The sequence below is a fragment of the Aedes aegypti genome, chromosome 1 (genome assembly GCF_002204515.2).
Source record: "Aedes aegypti strain LVP_AGWG chromosome 1, AaegL5.0 Primary Assembly, whole genome shotgun sequence".
NCBI classification, from domain to species: Eukaryota; Metazoa; Arthropoda; class Insecta; order Diptera; family Culicidae; genus Aedes; species Aedes aegypti.
In genome coordinates, this window is record NC_035107.1 from 8,636,671 (window position 1) to 8,663,403 (window position 26,733).

A 26,733-nucleotide genomic window follows, 5' to 3' on the forward strand; every position below is an offset into this window, starting at 1 on the left:
TAGGGTCCTAAAGGCCTGTACCAATTCTAGTGCCGAACGCTTAAGCTTAGGACAAAAACACATGTTTACTCAATTTTTCAATGTTTTTCTTTTGTTTGAGTTCAAAAAACATTTTTTTAGATTTTGTCACACTTCTTGGCTTAAACATAAATTGTGGGTGTATTTTTCTTTCCGTGTCCCTTCCGAAATGTCAGATAGGAACAACCCCAGTGTTAAAACTAAAAGCCTTGTGGTGTTTTTGTCGATTGAGCGAACGTCAAACATGATCAAAAGTGTCAAGGTTCATTTATGGCCCCAATTTTTAAATTAAAGTTTAAATATGATATAGCAGTCATTTGAGCGGGAAAAATTGCTAAAATAGTTGCATGCTCTTTTGTGTCATTAAATAAAAACAAGATTTCATTCAACATTTTAGGACCCAATTCATTAAAACATCTCTTGGAAATTAGAATCCATCAAGGATTCCTTCAGGAAGTTCTACACCAATTTTCATGAAATTTTGCTATTAAAACATCAAAGGACTCTTTCTGAAATCCCTCCAGAGATGCCAAAGATCCAGAGATGCCACACGCTAAGCCAACTCCACGCAGCCCATGTGTTAAAACTACACAGAATGAGGCAACCAATGCAGAACTGGCTGACTGAGTGAAACTGAAAATTCTGTGTAGGTCGCACTCATTCTGTGAGTAGCAGACGTGTTGGCCTTCGGCTGTGCGGGGATCGATGGAAACGGAACTGTCAATCATCTCCAGCGCGGCAGCAAACAGTTGACCGTTAGTGAGATGGGGAATTTTCTAGGATTTTTTCTAGCGAATAGCCGGAAGATGGTCGCAAATGCGAAAGTTTTTCCCCATTTGCTTCCGCTTCGGCTATTCAAATGAAAAAATCTTTGAAAAATTTCAAAATTGGAATCTTTTTAAATGTATTCAGAAGCAAAACAAAAATGGAAGCGAATTCCGCATTCCAAGCGTTTTTCCTCTGTGCGCCTTTCACTCATTCGGTTTGTTTACCACCGTTTGCACAAAACTGTGTACAGCCCCCTTTGCACAGAATCTGTGTAGCACGAAGAGAGACCGATTTTGTGCACTCGGCACTCATTTTTGAGTTAAGCAAGTTTAGCGTGCAAAGATCCAGAGATGCCAAAGATCCAGAGATCACAATCATTAAAAAAATGACTACTAAACTAATGATATATATATATTTTTTGTTACTAGCTTTTGACATCTGAAAAGATTATATCATTAAAATTATGTACATCATATATCATATATTTGCTGAGATACAGTCAACTCTCCTTAACTCGCTTCGAAGGGATCATCGAGATAGGGGGGTATCGAGTTGTAGAACGCAAAACCAGCGCAAATGAGATCCAAATGACCATCGAGGTATGAAAACCAACTTTGGTTCTCTAACTCGATACCTATCGAAATCATAAATACCAGGTAAGGGGTCATGCACAAATTACGTCACACTCCAAGGGGGGGGGGGGCGAGGGGGTCCAGCCAAGCGTGACAAGCCTTACAAATTTTTCGAAGGACTCATACAAAAAACGTGACAAAGGGGGGGGAGGGGGTCAAAAAAGTCCAAATTTAGCGTGACATAATTTGTGTACCATCCCTAAGGAAAGTTCACTGTATTTAGAACCATGTTTGAACCCATTCTCACCCATCTAACCCATTGTCACCCGCATCTACGGTACTACGAAAATTGCCATTATGGACCGAAGCACGAGTTCACTATTTTTGAGTTGTTTCCTATTGTTGAGAAGCTCGTTATTTCAAATTACTGACAATATATTACCATCCACGTGTTCGATTCAACTCCAAGCTCAATATTTGCGCGCTTCGTACTTCCAAAAGCTCGTACTCACGATAACCTATCTCGTTTCTCTCGCTCTCCAAAAGCTCCCATCACACATCTCGTTTCATTTTCCAATGCATTCCTTCGCAAACCGATCTGTCAAAACGCAAACGTCAAAACAGGGGTGACGTGCACTTTGCATTATAAGTGTCGAAATTACCTACTTTTTTTGCGAAACAATCAGAACAGGGCCCCGAAACAAAGAGTTGCGAGTGATTTTCCGGAAATTTCTTTCATTACTCGGTATTGTTCCGACCGATCTCGGCTACTTGGATGGACCAGTCGTAAAGTAACATCGAACGACGATGGTTTACATCGCGAGAGGTGAGTGGAACTCGTGAAATAATCATCAATAATTTTCATTGAATTTTGTGTTTGTCCTCTTCCTCGAAACAGACGGGAGTGTCCATGAAACCCAGCCATGGAGCGTCCAGCGGTTCATAGGGATGATCACCGGATTCCTCGGTTTGATTGCTATGTTGTAAGTTATGGAGTGAAATACCTTTTTTTTGTCTATTAACCTTGACAATTACGTATCAATTTCCTGTTCCAGTTTCAAAACAATGTTCAACATGGATTCGAACCAACCATCCAGAGGTCAGGACTCTAGCGGAATTCATTGGAGAGGCGGAGGAGGGGGTGGTCCACCTCCCCCCGGAGGACCACGGCGCCGGCCAATCGGCCGGGTGATGACCCTCAGCGATTGTACCGTTCCCGGGGGCGGATGAGCGCGGTAAAGCGTTCGCCTGGGAATTGCCCCCACTAATTCCTGGCGGACGCCGCTGAAATCCTCATAGAGTGATCGTTTGAGCATCTGAAAGATGTCGCAATCTTTTGTATGACGAGCATGTTCTAAACCCACGCTAAACCACGGGCGGATTTGTTCCGAAGAAGATTCTCGAATGATCGCTTGCTTAAATTTATGCAGGAGGTGTGATTTTCAACTTTGTGTTTCGAATAAGTAAATTTTTAGTTGAAAATTACATATTCTGCATAAGTCTGTATGTACTCTTAATTAAATTGTTCAAATATCTGTATAATTGCTAACGTAAACGTTTAAATAAATGGTTGGAGGTAGGAGATAGGAGTAAAATGGCTTTTATTCTAACGATATAACATAACAAATGAACAACGAAACTCTTAAACATCGTAAAACGGCACCGATTTGACAAACTGGTTCTCCTCCACGCTGCATAAACTTTCGTAGTACGGATTGGCACCGGTGACGCAACTGGCCGCTGCAGGGCCCTTCCTATACACCGGTTGGCCGAAAATGCTCGTGATTGAATAGTTACACGCGTACAGCACCACTTTGAACGTGAATCCGGAAACCTTTTTCGGGTAGATGACGATTCCGCATCCGATTTTGGTGGTCCGATCGCTCACCATCTGCGTGAAGTGGCCAATCGTGGCGCTAAAATTGAATGATAATTGTAAAAATGTGACTTTCTACACGGTTAGTAACTCACTTTGGCAGATTATCGTATTCGTCCATCACTTGCTGATTTGCATCCTTGTACTCGTTAAACCACAGGTTCGTCAACTTTTCCAAAATGTCGAATATGTCTTCCGGAACCGGATAGTACCCAAGGGCCAGATTCTGACCAGCTTGTCGGTACAAATCAGTATTTCTGCACTCGTCATGCTTAAACTGGCAGCTTTTAACGTTTAGTTCCGCTAACTCTGCAAGTTCATCATCCCATTCCTACAGGAAAAAAATAAATGCGAATGGCCTCACCAATTCAAAACACCTTGAGATGATTTTCTTACCACAGTAGGCATCCGCAGTGCACTCTCGAAACCGCTCACAGACCCATTGGCCAGCCGGTTTCTCGCCTCGTTGTGCAAGTGAATGAGAAACATCCTAATCTGAGGATCGATCTTGAACAGTGTACGCCCTGTCGGACAATCCTCCGCAAACGATCCATCGTGACCGCATGCCACGTGCTTCTTGGCTACCAACTGTCCGGTGAAATCATACTGCAAGCACAGATCCTTCTGGCAATAGAAATCGTTCGCAGCAACAGCCTCCGGCTCAGTCGTCAACGTCACTTCCTCCACCTTCTCCTGTTCTGTCACCGGTTCGGTCGTAACCGTCACTGAAGGCTCTGTCACCGTGGTGCTTTCCGCAGTTGATTCCTCATCGTAATACACAACGTTGTACTCGTATTCAAACAATTCGCCATTCCCATCACCTGCGAGATCAAAGGAGGCCCCGTGGGATTGCTTTTGAAGTCCGATCAAAGCAACCAACAACAGCAAACTCCATTTCCATGACGACGACGATGATGAGCGGCGGCTAATTAGGCGTCGATAATTGGCAGTATCTGAAAATAATCAGTTAAAGAATACACGGCGCTCGTTAGCTTATTATTTATACACACAAAAAACGATACAAACTCTTCAACAGAGCCTAACATGCGACTAACAAGGGGGTCCCTCTTATCGCTTGAGTGCTTGAAAACGATCGCCACAAGAGAACCCCAGCCTTGCATGCATACGCCATGAAGACAATAGCAAGGAAGCGTTTTTCACCAAAGCATAGTGAATCGACCATCAAAGAACATGTGATTAGATACGAATGATTCGCTTCTCATAATATTATTGCACGACACGATGGGAAGCGTCGCCTTTACGTTTTCCGTTCTGCCCAGCCAGCGCTTGCTGTGATTGATCGGAGAGTGCAAACCATCAACGATCGATCTCCACCTCACAAACAAATCACAGCAGCACTCTCCCTTTTTCCACCTCGTTCACACTGACTAGGTAAACGCAAATGATTGAGCTCCGTAAACGCTAATTATTATTGATTTTATGGCACTGGGTAACTGATTCCCGCGCAAATAAGTCGTTGTCGATAGGTTTTATTTGATTTCACTCATTCTTCTGACGACCGCGCGGACGATCGCGATTTATTGGCTTTTTACCGCTCTTTTCTGCGCGGTTGTGGTGGGAACGATCTCCGGTTGATGTTATGCAACATCAAGCATCCACTGGTTTTACGAAGGGTTCTAATTGAGCTGTGGATCTTTACGATGTGGGCCACTAGGATCAACAAATTTTATTGGCTCTTACGTGAAGGCGATAACAGGTGGAGAGGATGTTCTCGGAATTCATTGACGTGGATTGGTAATTGATTAAATCAAAGCAAGCCGTTGAAATGTGTTTACATTGTCTAGGCTTTAATTAATTTCAAAAGCTTCTGAAACTTGGTTGACATATGAATAGATCGAAATAGGCACGTCTATTGTTCAATGATCAGTGATCGTCAATAGAGACACTTTTATAAATGGTGTCTTAGGGAATCAAGCAATTTCGAAGATTAATCGACTACCTACATGTGCAAATATAACTCGAATCTCAAAGTCTGGGCTATTGATTATGTTTATGGCAGAATCTCACAAACTTTTTAGACCAAAAGGTGAAATTGATAATTCTATCAAAATTTCTGGTACGCTTCCTAGATCTTTTGAAGTTGTGTATAAACAATATCGCGGTTTGAGAATAACCCTGGAAATATAGTCTGAGCTGAGTTACTGGGCCATCAACAGAAGTTAACAGTTGACGGCTTCTATCAGAATAAAGAAGAAGAGAAGAAGAAAAGAATAACCCCTTCATATTTCTGAAGCGATTCAAAAGTTTTTAAGTTTTTCGAGCTGTTTAGTGGAATACCTATAAGTAAATGAAAAACCGAATTTAGTAATATACCGTCGATGGGGGTGACAATGGGTCTGGGGGGTGAGATTGGGTCAAAACGGAAAAATATGATGTATGAAATATTTCAGCTAATAACGCTGATATTACTAAAATTAATAATTCATATGTTAGGGAACATAATAACACACGTAATTTATCACAATACACATTTTTAGAAATAGTAGTATTTGTTTACTATATCAATAAACTTGTACGTCGAAACTAGAGAAAATTTACAACATTAAATTTCTCCTGTTCAAAGTATCACGCATGTACTTTAACCTCTATCGTTATATTAGTAGAAGGTTGAAAGTCTTTTCATTACACTTCACACGTATTTCCAGGAATCTATTTGATTTTTCCTCAAAAAATTCATTTTTCTCGGTACAGTGTCAAAACATCAAAAATGGGGGTGAGATTGGGTCAAGCAAGAACGATAGTAAATAAAATTGCAAGTCCACTTTTTTGACATTTTACCGTGTCGGGTGTTCTCTTTTTTCATTAGGATGTGTTTATTCTTTCTAAATACAGCATCTTTGAAACGTCTAACAAGTCTACTTGAGTATTCCGTGTATTCATTGGCGTATGAACAGGGGGGGGCAGGGGGGCCTGCTTTGGTGAATCGCGCTACAACCGAAAGCTTAACCGTCCGACTGTTGGTTGGTTGGTTTGACTTTATTAACGAGATTTTTAGCCCTGGGCTAGTTCATCTCGGGACCAACGGCTTTACTTCCCTTCCGAAGGAAGTCGTCACTTTAACTTTTTACGTCATAAGTGACTATGTCGGGGATGGGATTCGATCCCAGGTCCTCAGCGTGAGAGGCGAGTGTTCTAACCACTACACCAGGTCCGTCCCTAAAAAACGTCCGACTGTCGATCGAATGGTTACTGATAGAACTTGTTTGTATGCGACCGAGATGAGCCAGACTCGGGCTGCAAATCTCGTTGATGAAGATAATAATATTTGTTATGTTTGTTATATGCGGTTTTTCGACGTCTTGCAAAAAATACCGTGGTACAAAAAAATGTCAACATACTGGATATTTGATTCCCAAAATTCGTTTTTTTTTTTCTGAATAATTCAAATAATGCTGTTTCAGCATATTCACTGTCCAGTGATGATAATTTCCTCATGAGAATTCATTAAATAAATACGTACATTAATCAACCCAAATAATGCTCGAAAAAAATAATTGAAAAGATAGAATATTGAAGGGCGACTTCAGAACTTTTGCAAATCTCTTGGAAATTAGTCAAATAATATTGTGGGACTTGGTCATACTTTCAAAGTGAATTCCTCCTGGTGGACATAAATTTATTCTGTCTACTTTTTATTAACAAATTGATTCCTGAATATGTTCTTTAATTTACCTAAAAATGACGCTCACTTTTTACTATAACTTCTTCCGTGAATTCCTTCAAATAGTTCTTCCAAAAAAATTATTACAAATTTCGAGAAGTTCATCTAGAGTCCTTAATAAATATTTCCAAAATACATCACAAATCGCGTCAAAAATTCTTCTATGTTTTCTTTTTCTAGAAATTTCGCTTCAAATCCCCGGAATTCTAGAGAACCGAAAGTAAAGGAATGATAGATGACAAGGATAACTTCTAAAGAAGTTTCTGATGGAGCTTCTTGATAGATTTGTTTTATTTGTAAATTCATTAAGGAAGTTCTAACTATCCTGTAATTTACCTCTAGAGAAAAGATTATAAATAATAACTTATCATTCATTGTACCAGTGCCCATCTATTATTCTACCTGCTTCAACATTTTGTTGTTTCGCTGAATTTAAAAATAGGAAAATTATAGGAGTTTAGAAAAATGGCAGAATTCTTATACGTGTGTTTCCTGATTTCTAAAAGTCCATCAGAAATTCCTCAATAAATTTTCAAAGTAGTGCAAAAGTTTCCCCTAAGATTTTAATTCATTAAAATCATACATTACGAATTTAACCACAATACATATCCCGTAATGTTCTTAAAACATACAGGCAATGCTTTCGCATTAAACTTCTACAGTACTGTCGATAATAGACCATTCAAAAAAGTTTGTTTGGATTTTTAAAGGTAGGACAAGATTTTTTCTAGTAAATCCTAAAAGAAATACTTAAGCTTTTTTGTGAGGTTTAGAGTTTTAGAAGTTTTAGAAATTAAATATTACGATAAGAATTTAGTAAATTTTTTCGAATTACCGTTTTGACTCATATTCCGAACACTTAAGGCCAACAGTTACTTCAAATGCTGATAGACATAAATTAGCTGATATTTATGAAAATTTTGATTTCTACGCATAGTCTAACTGAGAGTTGTTCGGTTTACTGTTAAAATTGTTCATTTAAACTTTTGATTCAAATGCCGAAAACTGTGTTTATTCTGTCTAATATTCCGAACACCTTGATTCAAATTTCGAACAGCACGAATAAATCGTATTCAAATGAACAATTTAGCAAATAATTTCATTTGAACTAGTTCTACGTTAAAATTGAATTGCAATTGACTGCCGTTTCCTGGTGATGTAATGAAATATTTCAGTGAAACAATTCAACCATATCGCTATACAAATACCGAGTGTTCGAAATTTGAGAAAAAACGGTATATTTAAAGCTACGATTATTCAAAAAATTACCAACAAACTTCTTTCAAATCTTTTCTGTATGTGTTTCTCTAGAAATCCGATATGGAGTGATTCGTAGAGGAATTTGTAAAGCAATCCCCAAAAATATCGAGCTATTCCTGGAGTAGTTTTTGAACCAAATAATGTGGAGTGGATAATTTTATAACGTTATTTACGGAAGAATCATTAGATAACCATTCGGAAAAAAATGACAGTTATTTCTAGAACTGAAAGAATACTTGATGGAACTTCTTGAATGAATAAACATTTTTTGAGAAGTTCAAGAATAAATTGCAAAATCTTAGTAAATCTGATGAACAATTTGTTTAAAAACTTCCCAAAAAAATCGTTAGTGCGGTTTAAAGAAAATTTTCGGCAAAATACTTAGATATCTGGTATTTTTTTTTTTTTTTTTTGGAACGATCTTAGAGAAACAATAACATAATTCTCTAAGAAATTCCTGAATAAAGTACTCGGAAAATATAAGAGTATTTTCGCGGAAGAGATTTTGAATCAATAGTTGAACGTATTTTGCTAGGAACTTTAAAGGAATATTAAAATTCCTTAAATATTTCTTTGTTAGGCATTTCTGAAAAAAAAATCGAGGGTTTTTAGGGATGCGGAATGTTGCTTCTTGATTAAAAAAAAACTAAGAAATAATTATCTATGAAAAACGCAGATAGATCTGTGGAGAACTTCTCTGAGATATCATGGATATTATTTTTTTCCAATTGGATTCTTTTTGATTGCTCATGAAATTCTTGTGAAATATTACGAAGAAGAGTAACAGCTGGAAGAATCATTCAATTTTTATGCAGAAATTTCGGATAATTTTTGCTGCCATATTTCCGAACAATACTGTAGAGAAACTGTAGGAAGAACTTTAAGAGCAAAGTTGGAAAAACTGTTGGCGAACTCTCTGAAGAATTCGTTGAATGAATCCTTGCTTGGTGAACTTGAAGACATTTTTGGTGACACTCCTAGATTTGTTTGTAATATTTTTGGAGAAATCCTTAGTAGTTCCTGAAAATTTAAATTCATAATGATGTACGATTAATGTACGAAGAGGTCCTTCCAGGAGTAAGATTAAAAGCATTTTTAATGCATTAAGGTACCGTGGGGCAAGTGGGTAATGGAATTCGCATAGTTGAGATTCTTCAAATTCCAGAGACTTTAAATTGAAACAAATGAGGTCGTGTATATTTTTTAGCTTGACTCCCACCAAATATAAGCAGCATGCTGAAATTGATTTTTATGAAAAATTGGAGAAAAAAATACAGAAAATGTTTTTGAAATGTGTCTCCTTACTTTTCACTTGCCCCAAAAGTGGGGCAAGTGAAAAGTCTACCGTTTTGAGCAATAAATTCAAAAACAAACAGTTATATTCACGATTTCTATAAGCTTTAACATTTGTTAAGGCTTCCCAATGAACAATAACATAAGTAATATGTAAACAAAGATAGTGTTATTCTTTTCATTTGAATTTTCTTCTGTTCAGTTATGTTAGTTGAAATGATTCGACAACATTATAACTGCAACATTTCCAATGTTAGTTCTTACATTATAGGACAGCAATTGCATTTCTGCTTTGTATAATTCCCACCGCTCGTTATTTGTTTTTGAGAAAGTCGGATATGACGTCGGATAACTGTTCGGGAGAAATCAAACGGAATCCTTCAATAACGTATTTAGAATCTTTTTTATGTGGATAGACCTATATCCCATTTTTATGTTTTGAACTAGCTTTACATAGACATTCCACGAGATTTCCGTGTGTTCTCTAATATTGCAACTTTTCAGTTAACGTCTTCCTTTTAATTGACTGCCCGAAGTAGACATATTAATATTGTAATGTTTGGCAACATCTTTTAGAGAAGTTCCACGATTTCTAATAGCTTTTATCGCTTGAGTATAGTGTTTCTTGAATTATCAGCACGTTATGTTTTTCTATGATAATTGCGAACCATGTTTACTTATGGCGACTTAAAGAGAAAACACAAATTCAATCTCTAATGATAAACTTTTCACTTGCCCCACCTGATAAGCAAATTGACGGTGTTTAAATTTAGTTATTTTTAGGTCTACGTCGAATTAATTCTAAAACTTTTTTATTGCAGTTTGAAACTGTCACAGAGGACAACTAAGAAGTGGTACAGGAAATTATTTTCCGCAACTTTTTTCCACTGAAAATATTAAAATAAGATTGTACGCCGCCAACTTGTTACGGAGTAACAGTTGACAGGTTAACAATTTTTCGCTCTATTATGCAATAATGGCTGAAAAATCTCAGAAATATCTTACCTATCGTAATGTTCTCAATGGCCTCAAAGGTTTACGCATGAGTTTAAAACGTTATTTCACATATTCAGTGAAATATATCAATTGTTTTCACTTACCCCATTTACCCACTTGCCCCGCAGTACCTTATCTAACTTTTCCAAAATTCTAGTGAGATCAGAAAATCTGGGAATGGTTTTCCGTGAGAATCCCAGGACGAACTCAGTAAAAATTAGTAAAGGAGTTCTTGGAGAAGGCACTGAAAAGTACGAAGATAATTCAAATTCCCTCAGGAATTTTCAAAGGAATCTGATCAAAGCAGGTAATGGAATACCGGAAAAGTTCGTGCAAGAATCATGAAGAACATTCCTTGTGAGTTTTTTTTTTTTTTGCATGAATACTTGAAGGATAATTGATTGGATTACTGAAAGAATGAATTTTTTCCGTAGCGAAAATTGAAATTTACAAATATCACTGATGTGCCGCGAAATGAGACAAAGTAACAATTAAAAAAACCGTGATTATTGCGACCGACATGCTTTTGAAAACAAGAATTTTCCAGGCCCCCCCCCTAGGCCCCCTCCAGAAAAAAATCCTAGCTACGCCAATGCGTGTATTGAATAACAATGCAACGCATTTTGATAACTTTTCAAACCAGCAACTGTGTTTCGTGCGCAGCAACATCGTAAAATTTTATCTAATGGATTGTTTTTTTTTTTCAATTTAATTATTTATCAGTGTTTTCATATTATAGAAACATCTCACGGAAGTACAAATGAGTTTGACCGCTGAAATAGTGGGATTATGACGTCAACATCTGCTTGAAATGTATCTATCGTGAAATGTCGCACCGAAATTTAACTATTTGTGGAGGTTTAAATAAATCACTGTTTCAGTACACTTTTGGGGAAACTGAATAGGCTCTATGGCAATGGGGATGAGACTTTGAAGACAATTTGAGAGAAAAACAATGTAAACTTGACGATAAATGTTGGGTTTACATATTTTTTCTCATAGCTCTTCAATTTTTTGGTATAATCGTTCTTTTAAGTGGGTTCAACATACCTGTGAAACATTTTTGATTTCTTTTCGTTGTGTTTGCATCGTATTTCATCAATATTTTTCAGCTGTGAATGGTTTTGCAATCATATTCTCAAAAACAAGTTACATTAATTACAGTGACCCAATGTCACCCCCTCTATGGGGTGAGATTGGGTCATTTTTCATTCACTTTTGGTGCCGCTGTGAATAAATATTGTTCTTTAATTATTTGAACAATTGTTAATGTACCATCAAAGTACATACACACCAAATTTGAAGTTTCTTCTTCTTCTTCTTGGCATTAACGTCACCACTGGGACAGAGCCGGCTACTCAGCTTAGTGTTCTAAGAGCACTTCCACAGTTATTAACTGAGAGCTTTCTTTACCTAAATTGCCATTTTGCATTCGTATATCGTGTGGCAGCTACGATGATACTCTATGCCCAGGGAAGTCAAGGAAATTTCCATTACGAAAAGATCCTGGACCGACCGGGAATCGAACCCAGACACCTTCAGCATGGCTTTGCTTTGTAGCCGCGGACTCTAACCACTCGGCTAAGGAAGGCCCTTAAAGTTTTTTGAAGTTAAATTAAGATAGTTATTCAATATATAAATCGTACATATCTCTTTTTGACCCGTTCTCACCCCCAACGACGGTACCATTCAATTCGACTAGAGTTATGTTAACTCTAGTGGAATTAAATGGTATAGTACTAAATTCGGGTTTTCATTTACTTCAAGAGTTTTTAATTCTCTGCATAAATCGTCATTTTAATTCGTGAAATTTGAAATCAAACTAAAATAAAAATTCTTTCCCGAATGGATCAAGGAATTTTCTACAGAAAGCTCCATTTGAAATGACATTTCTTCTCAACTGCGTAGGTACTGCGATCAAAGAATAATGTGTTTTTTTGAGCATTTTTGGCAAGAAATTTCTCGGAAAATCGCAGCAGGCTATGCGCGTGGATGGATGTGTTTTTTATTTGTTGTAACGTTTCAACTCGGTTCCTCATTTACTCCAGTTCGGCCGGTAAAATATCAAAACGAAGAGTAGTTCATGCCACCCGGAGAATATTTCCATGAAAAGTATCAATTTTTGAAAAGAAAGTGTTAATTTAGTAGATGAAAAGTGTCGTAAGAGTGTACATCCAACGTTGAACGCCAGAGTGCAATCAAAATCTGGCATATGAGCATTGTTGCGATTTTTGAGCAAAAGAAAATGAACATTTCGTAGTCGAATGCGAGTGTTTAAGGCTAAGTAGCCCGTCATTCGTTTTGACAGCCATTTTGAATTAGCAGCTTGCAATTTCAAAGTGATAAAACTCAGTCATCAAAAGTAATATTGATTCGGAAAAGTATCACTACTTGCGCTTACCTGCAGAAAGTATGTTGATACTTTTTCAGCTATGTCAGTGCAAAATCGAGTGATTTTCTTTAATTCACAATCGTTAAACGAATTAGCCATAATCATTGGTGCCCAGTACAAATTTCAATGACGGCTTACTTCGCCTTAACGTTCAACGCTCCGTCATCGTAATTATCGTCATCATCGAAACTTCAAAAGCAGTTTTTCTGTACAAAACTAAAAATTATTCGATGAAAATGTGTTCACTGTGTTTCGGTGTGAGAATAGAATACAGTGAACACATTTTCCTGTGAATGTTATTGGTTTTGAACGAAAAAATTGCTTTAAAAAATTCTGAAATCAATGTCGGATCCTGCCCCTTAAGGGGACACGGGAGACCGTGTTATTAACTGTACTGAGAGAAGGGCGGCGAATGGATCCTTAAAATAACCAAAACGTCCGCTATGAAAAGCATAGATAGCGCCACCGCACATTGGTCCAGTTTTGAAAAATCGTGGCAGAAATTGCGCATTTTCAATTTTTCACTATTTTTAGCCACTACAAGTGTTTTGGAACATGATTTAGCGTTGAAGACTCTATTTTAGGCATAGTCACATTTTTTTGGTTGTAATAGGGCAAAATTCTAACAAAAATACTGTTTTTCATACGTTTTTTGGCTCTCAACTTTATCAAACAACTATCTTAGGCAAGAACACGCGTTTGAGCAAGATATCTCTGCGGGGAGTGGCAAGGAGCGATTTTTACGGTATAAGAAGCTCTTCTTTAAATATTTGAAGTGCCTACAACAATAAGTATTAATTTAATAAGTTTAACGACACTTGAATATAAATTTGCACCCGAAGATGTTGAATCTATATGAGAATGAGTTATCGACTAGAAAAAAATATGCTGAAACCCAAATTTGCACGGGTTTTGGTGAAAATTGATTAGTTGAGTTTTGAAGCAAAAATTTAGGTTTTTAGACATGAGCAGCTATTTAATGTCTGAACATGCAGAAAAACATGATTATTCTTAACTTCTCGTACATATTCTCAACTATCTGATATAGTAGATGAATGTTTCACTTTGATTTTCAACTAAAAACTAAGTTTGGAAATGGTTTTTTGCCAGCTATTTGAAAATCTGGACCAGTGTGCACCGTAGACTTGTGCGTTTGACAAAACCAGGGGAGGTATACGCAGCGAGGTGCGCCTACCGTTCATGTTTTGTGGGTGTGGTCGTGCGGCTCAGAACACTGCTAGACATCCCGCTGTTTGAGTGTTGAAAGGCATCAGCATTTGCTGCCTGGCATGGCCCGCGTATTCGACCTGTGCTGTTTGGGCCGACCCGCGTGAGAAATGATGCTGTTTGGGACGGCCCGCGTGAGAGATGATTGTTAGGTGAGCTTTGTTTGTAGTTGACAGCCGTACACCCACCCTGGACAAAACAACAATGGACCAATGCATGCGTTCATTCTTTGACGTTTTAGCGGTGCCATGTTATTTATGTTACCATGGAAACGAGTGAATTCGGCACCGCTCAAACGTCATAATAGTGAACTCTTGCATCGGTGCATGCTGTCACAATGTTTAATCGCATATATGGTGCCCACGCTGTTTTGATGCGATTAGTGCCGAAAGAGTTACCTTCAATGATCCATTGCAATGAAGTTTGGAAAAATGAATTTGATGAGTTTGATCCAATCGGCTACCAAAACTAAGTATCAACCAAGGACGTTAGGAAATAATTTGTCGTTTCGATTGTGTTGTTCACACATATGACCCTCTATTCATTTTCAACTTCTATTCATTTATCTCGTCGCTCGCTCACGATTCTATCCATCTTTCATCTTGTCATTTAATTACTTTGGTTTCACTCTTAGTATAAGTATAGCGTTCACCGAAAAAAACCAATAAATTTTGATTTGTGATTGAACCTTATGAATGTACTAATGTTTTCCCTATAAAATACACACAAATTTCTTAAGGTGAAGATGAATCGAAGCCAAACTTCAAATTTTCAAAAGCATGGATCTGGAGAACCAAACATCCGTTTAAGCTGAAAACCTAATCGATTGGTCATTACCAGCTAGTGACCAATCGATTAGGTTTTCAGCTTAAACGGATGTTTCCAGATCCAGATCCGTGCTCTTGAAAATTTTAAGTTTGGCTTCGATTTATCTTCATCTTAATATATTGTTTAATCTGCTCCTGATACATCTTTTGGGGTTCTGGCTTCAATACTTCCATGAATCCTACAAAAGAATCATTTCTTAAAGGGATGGTTCAAATAATACGTAACGTAAAATTTGTCAATTTTTCACCCCGTCCGTCCCTTTTTGTATGGAAAATTTAAAAAAAATGTATGGGCAGTAACACTACAACAGACCACCTAATGCGTTACGTAATATTTGAACGATCCCAAACAATCCACCAAACAAAACTGATAACGTGGAATTTTAGACTCTTTAAAAAGTTCGCCCAAGGATACCTCTGAGAAACATTCCAAGAAATTTCTTTGAAAATAACACTTATTTTTCCACTGGAATTCATTTTTTTCCTGAGTTAATTTTATAAGGACTGTTCTCTTCGATCAGCGGAAAAACGCACTGAAAAACATTCGTTATGTGCGTCGGAAACACCCCCTTTCTCCTACATCTGAGGAGGAAGTCCTTTCTGGTGCTCATGTTTCCGAGTTTCCGATTTTGCGTGGCGTAGTCCTTAAACAGGTTTCTGGTTGCGGATCCGAATTCATTGTCCAGTTGCCGAAAGTAACTTGCCATGTTGAACTTTCTCAGGGATACGACTGTGATGATTATGTTGTAGGTTATGGCCTTCAGTCTATTATGCTCAAAAACGGATTTTAAGTTTTCATCCGACGTTTCGGACACATTTATTGTGCCTTTTTCAAGGAGTCTGTGGACAATGAACATTTTATGTTGTGTTTATGTTTGATTATGTTGAGTTAACTTACTAACTGTGTTCCGTTTTCTCGTTAACTTGCCCACAGCATAGGCAGCATAAGTCAACATAGAATCTACAAGCAAGAGTCAGATAAAAATTAATGAACAGGCGAGCAGGGAGTGCTGGAGCACATTTATCGTCTCGGTTACTTACTTTGCCCGTTCTGGTCTTAACACGGGCGTAGAATCCGAAAAAACGATCCGGGTCGCAGAACTTCGATAAAGTTGCCTGTTTATCGATGATATCAGATGTAGGAGAACGGGGGTGTTTCCGACGCACATAACGAATGTTTTTCGGTGCGTTAATCATATATATAAAATCCCAGAGTTGTCTGTCTGTCAGTAACGCTTTGAAATATTTCACCGAAAAGTTTCACTGAGCGCTACAACAGCAATTTTAGAGCACTACAACAGTATATTTTATAGTTAGAACATTACAATTCAAATTGCAGAGCACTACAACAGTTATTGGACAGAATATTCTAGAGTTTTAAAGGACCATGTTTCTTCCTCATACGTAGAATGTTCTAGAATTTTTCATCGTCGTCGTTTTCATTTTTGGGAAGTTCTCTTTTAAAAAGTGTTAAACAAAATCGAGCTCTTCTGGACCAATATATCTATGTTCACTCACGCTGCAAAATCAATTTTGTGCAGATATATGCCTTTGTTTTAAAAATATGTTACATTGATAAGTTTCATATTGTAAAGCGAGATTGCCAGAGATCAACAAAAGAGCAGCTTTTCAGAATGTATTGACATTACACACATGATGTGCTGGTTGAAACGCTCGATTTTGTGTGAATCGTTCTCAATTTTGTGGGACTTCTATTAAACGTGTTGTTCGGTGATCGGTAGGTTCGGTAGGGAGGTATCGAGTTACAGAACACAAAAGCAGTGCAACTACGTTCCAACGAACCATCGAGTTAGCCATGAAAACCAACTTTTACTATGGTTCTCTTACTCGATATCGAGATACGGAATATCGAGTAAGGGAGAGTTAACTGTATGTGATTCAGAAGGGGTTTCAACAATTCCAACCTATAAACACGAGTTTGAATCAGATTATTGTCTGCCAAATAGTTTTTATTATATTTACAGTGAGACTAAAACAAACTAAAAACAAAATTTCATGGTTACTATGATGGTCCCCATAACAGCTTTCCAAAGCATTCCTGTTCTATGAGTGGATATTTCCATGCGTCATTATAACTGTGATTTTTAAAGACAATAATAAATTAAGGAACACTGCAACAGGGGTTCAATAGAACATTCGAGAATGTTATTCTATCCAACTCATAGAATGTTCTGAAATTTTCGAAATGTTTCACAGCTGAAAAAACAGTACAACAGCTTTAGGGCTGTAATTATTCCAGATTGAAACATTACAACACGTAATGCTGTACAACACGTAATTGTGCTACGTGCTCAATAGAGTATGGTAAGAGCATAAATTTAGGCAATTCGGCGGTCATTAGTGTCATGCGTTTCAATCTCGGGTCATGTTAAGGCTCATGAATCCATCATTCAATCATCATAAATTAAAAACCAGTTTTTTCGCTCAATTTCAAACAAATACTCATGAAAATCTATCATCGTTGAACAGATGGCAAATGCATTGCAATGATAGATTTTCCTGAACGTTGCTTCAATTTTGAGCAAAAAAAAAACTGGTTTTTAAGATTTGAACAACGATGATGGTTATTTTCCTCTTAATAAAATTATAACCATTATCCTCTACTTCTAAAATTACACCTCAACTGGGACGGAGTATGCATCTCATCTTATTATTTAAAGAGCACTTTCACAGTTATGAACAGATAAATTTTTAGTCCATGTTGTCATTTTGCAGTTAAACATTAACACTATCAATCTTTAAAAGATTGTGCATAGATTTCTGCTTTCAAATTTTGTTAGAGCGTGGCTAGCCACGCTGGGTAGGCTAGTTTTATAATAATCTTGAAGGAGTGTTTTGGAAAGCCCAAGCAAGACTCTTCGTTTTCGGGACGCCGGGAGTTTGGTTTTCGGTTCGCGGGTTTTGCTGGACAGTGTTTTGGAAAGCCCAAGCGAGACGCTTCGTTTTCGGGACGCCGGGAGTTCGGTTTTCAGTTCGTGGGTTTTGCTGGGCAGTGTTTTGGAAAGCCCAAACAAGACGCTTCGTTTTCGGGACGCCGGGAGTTTGGTTTTCGGTTCGTGGGTTTTGCTGGGCAGTGTTTTGGAAAGCCCAAACAAGACGCTTCGTTTTCGGGACGCCAGGAGTTTGGTTTTCGGTTCGCGGGTTTTGGGGGGCAGTGTTTTTGAAAGCCCAAATAAGACGCTTCGTTTTCGGGACGCCGGGAGTTTGGTTTTCGGTTCGCGTGTTTTGGAAAGCCCAAGCAAGACGGTTCGTTTTCGAGGCGCCGAGAAGTTTTGCTGTTCGCGCTGTGTGAGTGCGAAAAAATATTCGTGTTTAGTCGAGGATGGATTACCAGCTGGTGAGCTCGTTTCATGCTTATGACAACACATTTTTTCATGTAAACGTTACTATTTTGTAATTTTCAATCAAACTTTGTATGGTTCGTCACTACAAGTGTCGGCATTATGCCTGTTTGGGATGGTACACAAATTATGTCACGCTAAATTTCAACTTTTTTGACCCACTAGCCCCCCCCCCCATTTGTCACGTTTTTTGTATGAGCCCTCCGAAATTTTTGTAAGGCTTGTCACGCTTGGCTTGACCCCCTCCCCCCCCCCCTCGGAGCGTGACGTAATTTGTGCATGACCCCATTTCATACAATTCTAATAAACATAGAAACTTTTTGACATTACTTAAAATATTTTTTGAATTGTTCGACATTATGAATGTCGACGTTTATTTTGAAACTTCTACCAAAGACTTTTCTTCTTGAGGCATAAATGTTCAGTAATACTTTTATGTAATTTTCAAACAAACTATGTATGGTTCTTCACTACAAGTGTCGGCATTATTCCTGTTTCATATAGTTTAAAATATACGCATATATTTTTCTCTTTCACCATTAATAAAAACTTCTTTTGAATGGTTCGACATTACAGATGTTGACGTTTATTTCAAATCTTCTACCAAAAACTTTTAGAGACCAAACTAAAAACTAGCTTTAAGTATAAACCGTATCTTTCCTCCTTATTCATGGATCGCATCACCGACCAAAGGTGACTCCCAGATCTTTTCCTACTCCACTAATAAACACCCTTCCCGTGGTGATTGTGGAGATACAGAGGTATTCTCGGTCTTTAGAAGCAACAATCATTACACTCTAACATTCCTTCCCCATCCCAACTGACTGTAAGGACTTGGCCGGCGCCGTTATTGATCAATAACATTAGATCTGCTAAAATTGCACTCCGAGAGTAAGCGGAAACTCCCATCCTTTATTCATTTGGATCGCAGTGCAATTATTACCAGTTCCGATCAATCACGGAGTAGCAACCATTGACATGTACAGTCAGTCTATGCTATGCTATGCATGCTATGCTATGCTATGAGTTAATTTTATAATAATCTTGAAGGAGTTTTTCTCAAGACAGTTTTCGAATTTGTTAAAGCGTTTTGCGCGAAAATGCTGTAGACTAGACCTGTTCATATTTGAAAAAAAAAACTAGCATGTGTAAAATCAAAACCCCTTGATATTACCACTATTTGAAGGCTAATTCTATTCTGTAGAAGTTTCTCGAACACGTTAAAAAAATCAAAAAGAGTTTTAACATTATTTCATCGAGATTTGTTCAGTGTTGTTTGTACAATGGAACCCAGAAATCACACTTTTCTGAATATATATATGGCATAAAAACACACACATCGACATTATTTTTCAGGCCCTAGTCAACGCGAATCAAAGGTATTCGGAGAAACGTCTTAAGAAATAACTTTAAGTATTTCGAAAGATTTTCGAAAGTTATCCTTCGAAAAATTCTTGAATGAATCAGTGCGGGATTTTAGTGATCAGGAAGAACTGCCCTAGATTGTATGAGATGAGGATTCAGCCCAGGGCTGAAAATCTCAATAATAAAGAAAGAAAAAAGTATCTGTAGTAGTGGCTGATTTTTATTCAGAAAAATGAAAATTTAAATTGAACTCTTCCTGGTGTTTCAGAGGTATCTATGAACAAACTTTTGGATAAAATGTTAAATGCATTTCATTACCAATTTTCGTAGAAATTCCTCAAGACAGGTATCCAAGGAGAAATTATTTTTGGAATTCATAGAGCTATTCATAGTAGAATTTTTAAAGAATGATCAGGAGCAATGTCCAAAGTAATGTGTTTTAAGACAAGAGGTGGATAAATTTTGTACGATACTTTGAAAATTATCTTAACACGATTCCGAAAAAAACATAAAAGGCGGTATTACTACAATTATCTCTAAGGGTATTCCACGTGAACTTCTTGAAGGAAAGCCCAAAAAAATACTTTTACTTACATCATAGCATTATTATTATTTCGCTATTTCATCTTTTGTGGTATAATAATACAGTGATACCTCCATGAGTCGATGTTCCATGACTCGATATCGACTCATGGAACCATACTCAAAACAAATTTTTTTTTATTTACATACACCGTCTTCGTTTACAACGCACAGACAAAACAAAATTTCAATTTCAAACAAAATTTCATGGTTATTATGATGGTCCCTAGGAGCAGCTTTCCAAAAGATTGCTGTTCCATGACTCGATATTTCCATGAGTCGATGGTCCCTTCAATATCGACTCATGGAGGTTTCACTGTAGCATCCTATGCGTAGCGAACTGGGCAAGTGTGCTTAAAAAAAATACGTCAAAATATATTTTCTCTTTGAGTTCAACAGTATGTTTCCTTATAGTTTTGAATACAATGAACAAAATTCGATGAAAATTGCTCTATTTTTTCTCGTATTTTCATCGATTTTTGTTGTTTAGACAACCAAATTTCAGCGAATTTTTACGAAAATTTCGTTTATAAATAGCATTGTAGATGGTAAATTATTAAGAGATTTTTCTTATATACTGGATTGTACGACATTTCCCAGAATGACGTTCCCCAGAATGACATTCCCCAGAACGCCATTCCCCTGAATGGGACATTCCCCAGAAATCCATTCCCCAGAATGAGACATTCCCCAGAAAACCATTCCCCAGAATGGGACATTCCCCTAGAAAAAAATAATAAGAGATTTTTGGGCTGTTAAAATCGAGGTAAATGGTAAATAGTAAATAGTGAATACATTTAACTGAAAAACTGGAACTGTTTGGACGATTTTTATATATTTTGACGTTTTTCTCCTTACAAACTTCAAGCTCGTTTAGTCCCTCCTTAGAGTTGAAGGGTTCTGTTCAAATTTTTACAGTAGTTTATTGTATCTAACTAATATGGGCCATCCTAGTGCATACATACTACAATATTTTGTAGCTATTAAGTTTTGCTGTAAAAGGAAATTATAAAAGACAAGAGAAATTTTCTAGTGTAATTGTGATTCATTAATCTACATAAATACGAAGACAATAAACCTAGGAAGAACAGCATATGTTCAAAAGAAGGGAGAATATGCTATAAAAGCAAAAAAAAAAAACAAATTCCATCAATTTATTTTGTACATATGAAGAATATTAGACTAATATAAATCACCCTTCAACAATACAGTCAGAAAGAACAGCCAATTTCGAAAGAAGGAAGAATAACTATGAAAACAAAACAAACATCCAATATTGGGTCAAATTAGATCATAAAACATAGTCAGAGCAGCTTATTTTAAACGGTTGTGCTACTTTTCTCCGAATGTCAGTTCCCCGAATTTCGTTTCCACGAACGCCAGTTCCCATAATGTCAGTGCCCCGAACACTCTGTTTCCCCGAATAGCCTAGTTTTCCGAAAGGTTTTCAGCTCTCATACTGCCCATAACTGCATATATATAACATTCGACAAAAGTAGGCATTGAGTAAATGGAATACCAAGAGTGCATTTTATGGCAGAATGGGACGAAACTAAAATTGCCAAGAACTCAAACGTGCCAAGAGTGATTTGAATATGTTGATTAAAAGTATTTATCATTTGATGACTCTCCCCGGTATTAACTCGAAATTGTCAAAAATGTCGAATGTGACAGACATGCAGTTATGGGCAGTATAATTGGTCGGTGTTCAGACAGACCGGACTATATGAAATTTTGGCGTTCTAAATATACGTGAAGGACTCCACGACAATTATTCACAAAATCATGAATATGCATATTCATAGCACTCTTTTTCATATAAAATCAGACCATGAACATGGATATTCATGATTCCAGGGACAGATTTTTTCCGTGTAATATATTGGGTGAATTGACGCCTGTGTCCGATATTCGAAGCTTCTGGGAACTCGAATAAATTCAGTAGGTACATTTTTTCAACGACGAAATAAAACTAATATTATCGTTCTCCACTCTTCTAATACGTATAAAAACGATTCTGGGGAATGTCCTATTCTGGGGAATGTCCCATTCTGGGGAATGGATTTCTGGGGAATGTCCTATTCTGGGGAATGGGATTCTGGGGAACGTCATTCTGGGGAATGTCGTTCTGGGGTTTGGCTTTATGGGAAATGTCCTACAACCATATACTGTACAGCATGCAACTATTCAAATTTGTTAATTGATGTAACATTTGAACGAAAACCAAGTATTTAGTTTTACATATAACACCCAGTTTGGTTGAAGTCTTTACTTATTGGAGCAAGTGTGCCGCCTTGTGGCGCGGGAAGTGGATAGAACATGTCATACGAACAAAAATTCCTGGGTAAGACAGTCAAAGGATTGTCTTACCCATATTAAAACAAGAAATGACACCATTTATACATAATTTCTACAGCCAACTCTATAGATGTTCTTAGATGAATTTTTGTGACCATTCTTGGAAATATTTTTTTGACAAATTTTTGAAATATCCATAAAGAAATTCCTATCGATTCGTTGAAACAATTCATATATCGACCTAAGACCGGTCGCATCGTATACGCATCTTTCAAACTTTCTCGCTTGGTATATATATCACCAGCTGGTGGTATCCAAAGATGCTCTTGACCACTCAAGGCATTCCTTGCAGAAACGATTTTTCTCGCAATTCCTACAGAACTCTCGAAGCATTCTTTGTAGAAGTTCTTGGCTATTTGTTTAATGAATTTCTTGGTTTTTTTCATGAATAATTATTAGATTAATTTCTACTGATATGGAGGTATGCGATATGACTCATAAAAAAAAATCAAGTGTTATATTTAGAATTTCCAAAGCATTTCTTATCAGAGTTTCTAGCAAGTTTAACCTTGGTTAACGGTTAACCATTTACCAAGAACCTCAAGCTTCTTTTGAAATGTATTGTAAACATGCACGTATCGTTTTGCTAAATTAAAATAAATTAAACACAAGTCAAATAGTCCCATAATGAAATTCAACCACATAACAATTTTGACAAAAAATCGATTCCTTATCATCTTTATAAATTTCTGGGGAATGTGCATAGTGAATAATGTAAAATAATATAATGTTCCAATCTTTTGGATTTTTTTGAACAGTATACCGTATACTGTAACTGTTTCCACGATAATCCAGGAATTATCCAGCTTTTTACTCTATCATGCCATGACATTTCAATCAGCCCCTTCTGGCATTTCTTCCCTACACTATAATTTGATAACGGCAAGATCAAAGTAAGCTCAGCGATATCAAAAACTTGTCAAACGTGCTGCTCGGAGACCGGGATTGAAAAAAAAATAGTCACTTTCAGTTTGCGGTCCAGGATTTCACAGTGATTAAAAAATCTTAACTTTCGAGGACATAATGTTTTTACCATGGTTTCGAATGCGGACGCGTCTCTGGTGCCACCTAGTGGGTAAACGCAAATTTTTGAAGTAAAATTCGTGAAATTGTAAACATCATAAATAAAATCATACCAATAAACTAAAATGAGGCACCAGTAGTGGTGTTTCAAGTGTAAAAGGGAAATAATGGCAGTTTTGCTCCCAAATACCTATTCAAGAATAACATGTTTTTCAGCGTTTTAAGTACTTTTTTACTTATCTACATAGAAATTTTACCTCTACCTAGTGCTGATCTAGGGAAATATTATACAAATCCGTCATAGTTTATGGTAATACATATTTCGTATGTAATGGATAGAACCTGGGAGGGAGGCACCGATACTACACACGAAATATAAGACAACGTTATTTTGAACTGCAAGATAACTCCAGTATGCCAACAACAATCAAGGCAGGCTTAGAGAAAATCGGTAGTTTCCTTTTGTTGTGCACCTTCGATCTTTCCTGACAAACATGAAAAAAGGGCCACAGTTTTCTATGCACTAAATATTCATTTTCATTGGAAAAAGTAGAACGATGCGTTTTTCAATGCTTTATGTTCAATCAGATTAAATGGTGCTCATGTGACATTGCTTGCATTATGTGCATGAATTGATTTTTATTCGATTTTTATCACTTTTGAAGAAATACGAAAATGTGTTTTAATTAGTTACGCGCTTTTTTCATGTTAGTCCAATGTTTGAGATCTGGGCTCACAGTGACAGTTCGTGACAGCGGAATCTCGGCTCACTATGACGTACAGACATTTTGTATTGGTTTCTCCCTCCCAGGATAGAACTATAATAGCTTAAGTTATTCAAATTCACTAGAGAGTGCCACATGCGATAAACCTTGTTTAAAGCATTCCATTATGAAGGTAAACTTTAACATATGTTTTGAATTATCAATTAGTAAGTAACAAAAAAAAAAAAGAAAAAAAATATTTTCATCACACTTCATGCGATGTTTATTCGGTGGCCGTTTTGCCCCATAGTGCTGAAAAATAACTATTTTGGATGATATTTGAAAACCTCCAAAATTAATACTTTTTGAAATTATTTTCTTTTTAAATGGCATAGTGCTTATGGGAAAATAAGAAACTAACACCGTGAGGCTTATTAGGCGGGTTTGATAAGCTTTGGACTAAGTTAGAGAACAATTTGCTTAAGTTGGCACACTTGCCCCTAATTCCGCTATGTCACGCAAAAATCTATAATCTTCAAACCACCCTCACCCTCGTGCACTGCCCTGCACTTCTATTAAAACACTTATTTTATTAAATAGTACACAAATGATGGTGTTGCCAAAAGCACTACTCTTTTCCACACTTCTGTTTACGAAATCCAACTGAAAAAAAAATCTTCGGTACCGTAAAACGGGGTAACTTTGATAGTTTTTTCGAAGAAAACTTGAATATTTTTGCATGCTGTTTCAAAGATTTACAATTTATATTTTTAAAACAAGTACTGGCATCCTAGCTATCGATTACAGTCGATAAATTGACAAAAGATTTATTTTGAATGGATATATAATTTTTCATATAATCGAAAGTTGGTTTTCTGTTTTGGGGTAACTTTGATAATGGAGTATGATTCGAACAAAATTGAATGAATAACGAACATTTGTAGGGCATTGCATACCTCTAGGCGTTTAACGTTATATGGAAATTTGTGACTTAGATTACAAAAATGGTCCCAGTTTGTGAAAATGCTTTTCGCTAAGAGATTTGAGACCGTATTCAAGTTCTATGATAACTAGGCTGTCAAAGATAAGTGGCCAACTATTCAAAACTACATCAAATAGTGATCGTAGAACAGATTGTTTGTAAACGTTTCGAAAATGCTAAAATTGTGTAATTTTTTTAAATTCGTGTAAAAAGCCTAAAATGTTCTTGATTCAAATGAAAACCGCTCTTATGTGAAGTGGCATACTAATATTTTTTAGTTTTGCATTCGTTTTGCTTAACTGATTAACAGAAATTATGATATTTCGTTTAGTATGTGGTGGGTTACGCACTATCAAAGTTACCCGCATTATCAAAGTTACCCCGTTTTACGGTACATATCTTTAACATGAATCACGTACTCATCATTCTCATTTATAATTTGATCCACTCTGCTTGAAGCGCCTGCTATGTTTCTTCCCAACTGCCACTTTTTCAAACCAAAGGAAACAAACAAACTCAGCACTTTTTTGTTCTTCTCTCGGAAATTCAAACGTCCACACGCTGCTGACCTGACCGATTGCCGCCCGCGTCAACACTCGAATAAACGTCCCGGCTGATCCAGGCGGACGTTTTATACTACGGTGTGATTTATCATGCCATTATTGAGGCAGGACCGAATTCCTCATTAGCCCGCGCCCGGCTCTCTTCCAAAGATAGAACTCTTCCATTCATCCAGCATTCGAATCGATCATCGCACATCTCTGCGTACTATTGAACCTGTACGATACGGCGGATCATCGATCGAAGATCTTGCAAAGAGAGGTAGGTACACGCTCTTCTCCGTCGTTATTAGTTCGTTTACTAGCGGTCAGTAAGAACTTTGAGTCCAGCAAAAAATTACACGTACTTTGCTTTAGAAGCATCATTCGAATCTAATCGAGTTGTATTTACGTTTGTGAACTTGCGACTTCCGCTCGTTTTCCATAGCGAAGAGTAGGGGGCGGTGCCCTATCGATAACAAATTAGCAGAAGAGGGGAACAACAAACAGGTTACAAGTAATAATACAAAATTATGATGGGTAAAAAATATGCAAATGATCGTTTGTTTTCGTTTCCATTCATATCGTTTTTTTTTCTGTACGCACAGATGGAGATCGAGTTCATTGAAAAAGTATCTCAGCAAGCCGACCGATTGATGGCACTTGGATTTGGACCACTTGGATTGTTATTTGTAAACTTTGTTCGCATTTGGCAAGTGTTGCTACGATCCGATTACTGGCCAACACCTTAGCGATAGCCACTCAAATTCAAAGTTCCACACTCATTAAAATATTATTTCAGGGCGGCAACTTGCCCATTGCACAGAGGCGAGGCACGTGGCGTTCGCTCAATTTGGCGCCATTTGAATAGAAATAGTCATCTTAGCACGGCTGGAACTGCAAGCAG

The 26,733-nt window shown here is 37.1% G+C and overlaps 1 protein-coding gene and 1 long non-coding RNA gene across 2 annotated transcripts; one reads left to right on the top strand and one right to left on the bottom strand.

Moving 5' to 3' along the window:
• The first annotated feature begins 1,963 nt into the window (after positions 1–1,963).
• On the top strand, positions 1,964–2,947 carry LOC5579815. Its single transcript, XR_002499138.1, has 3 exons — positions 1,964–2,184; positions 2,257–2,341; positions 2,414–2,947. It is a non-coding gene; the product is annotated as an uncharacterized LOC5579815 (long non-coding RNA).
• Positions 2,798–25,881, bottom strand: LOC5579817 (venom allergen 5). Its single transcript, XM_001650986.2, has 4 exons — positions 25,707–25,881; positions 3,631–4,187; positions 3,330–3,565; positions 2,798–3,274 (listed from the first exon to the last, which is right to left on the bottom strand). Exons 1-4 carry the CDS (start codon positions 25,717–25,719, stop codon positions 3,001–3,003), a joined length of 1,080 nt encoding a protein of 359 aa, XP_001651036.1. The 5' UTR covers positions 25,720–25,881; the 3' UTR covers positions 2,798–3,000.
• Between the last annotated feature and the right edge of the window lie 852 nt (positions 25,882–26,733).

Coding starts and splice junctions, on each gene's coding strand:
- LOC5579817 (XM_001650986.2), bottom strand. Junction 3,566..3,630: donor CACTGCGGATGCCTACTGTG/GTAAGAAAATCA, acceptor TTTTTCCTGTAG/GAATGGGATGATGAACTTGC. Junction 3,275..3,329: donor GAATACGATAATCTGCCAAA/GTGAGTTACTAA, acceptor ATTCAATTTTAG/CGCCACGATTGGCCACTTCA.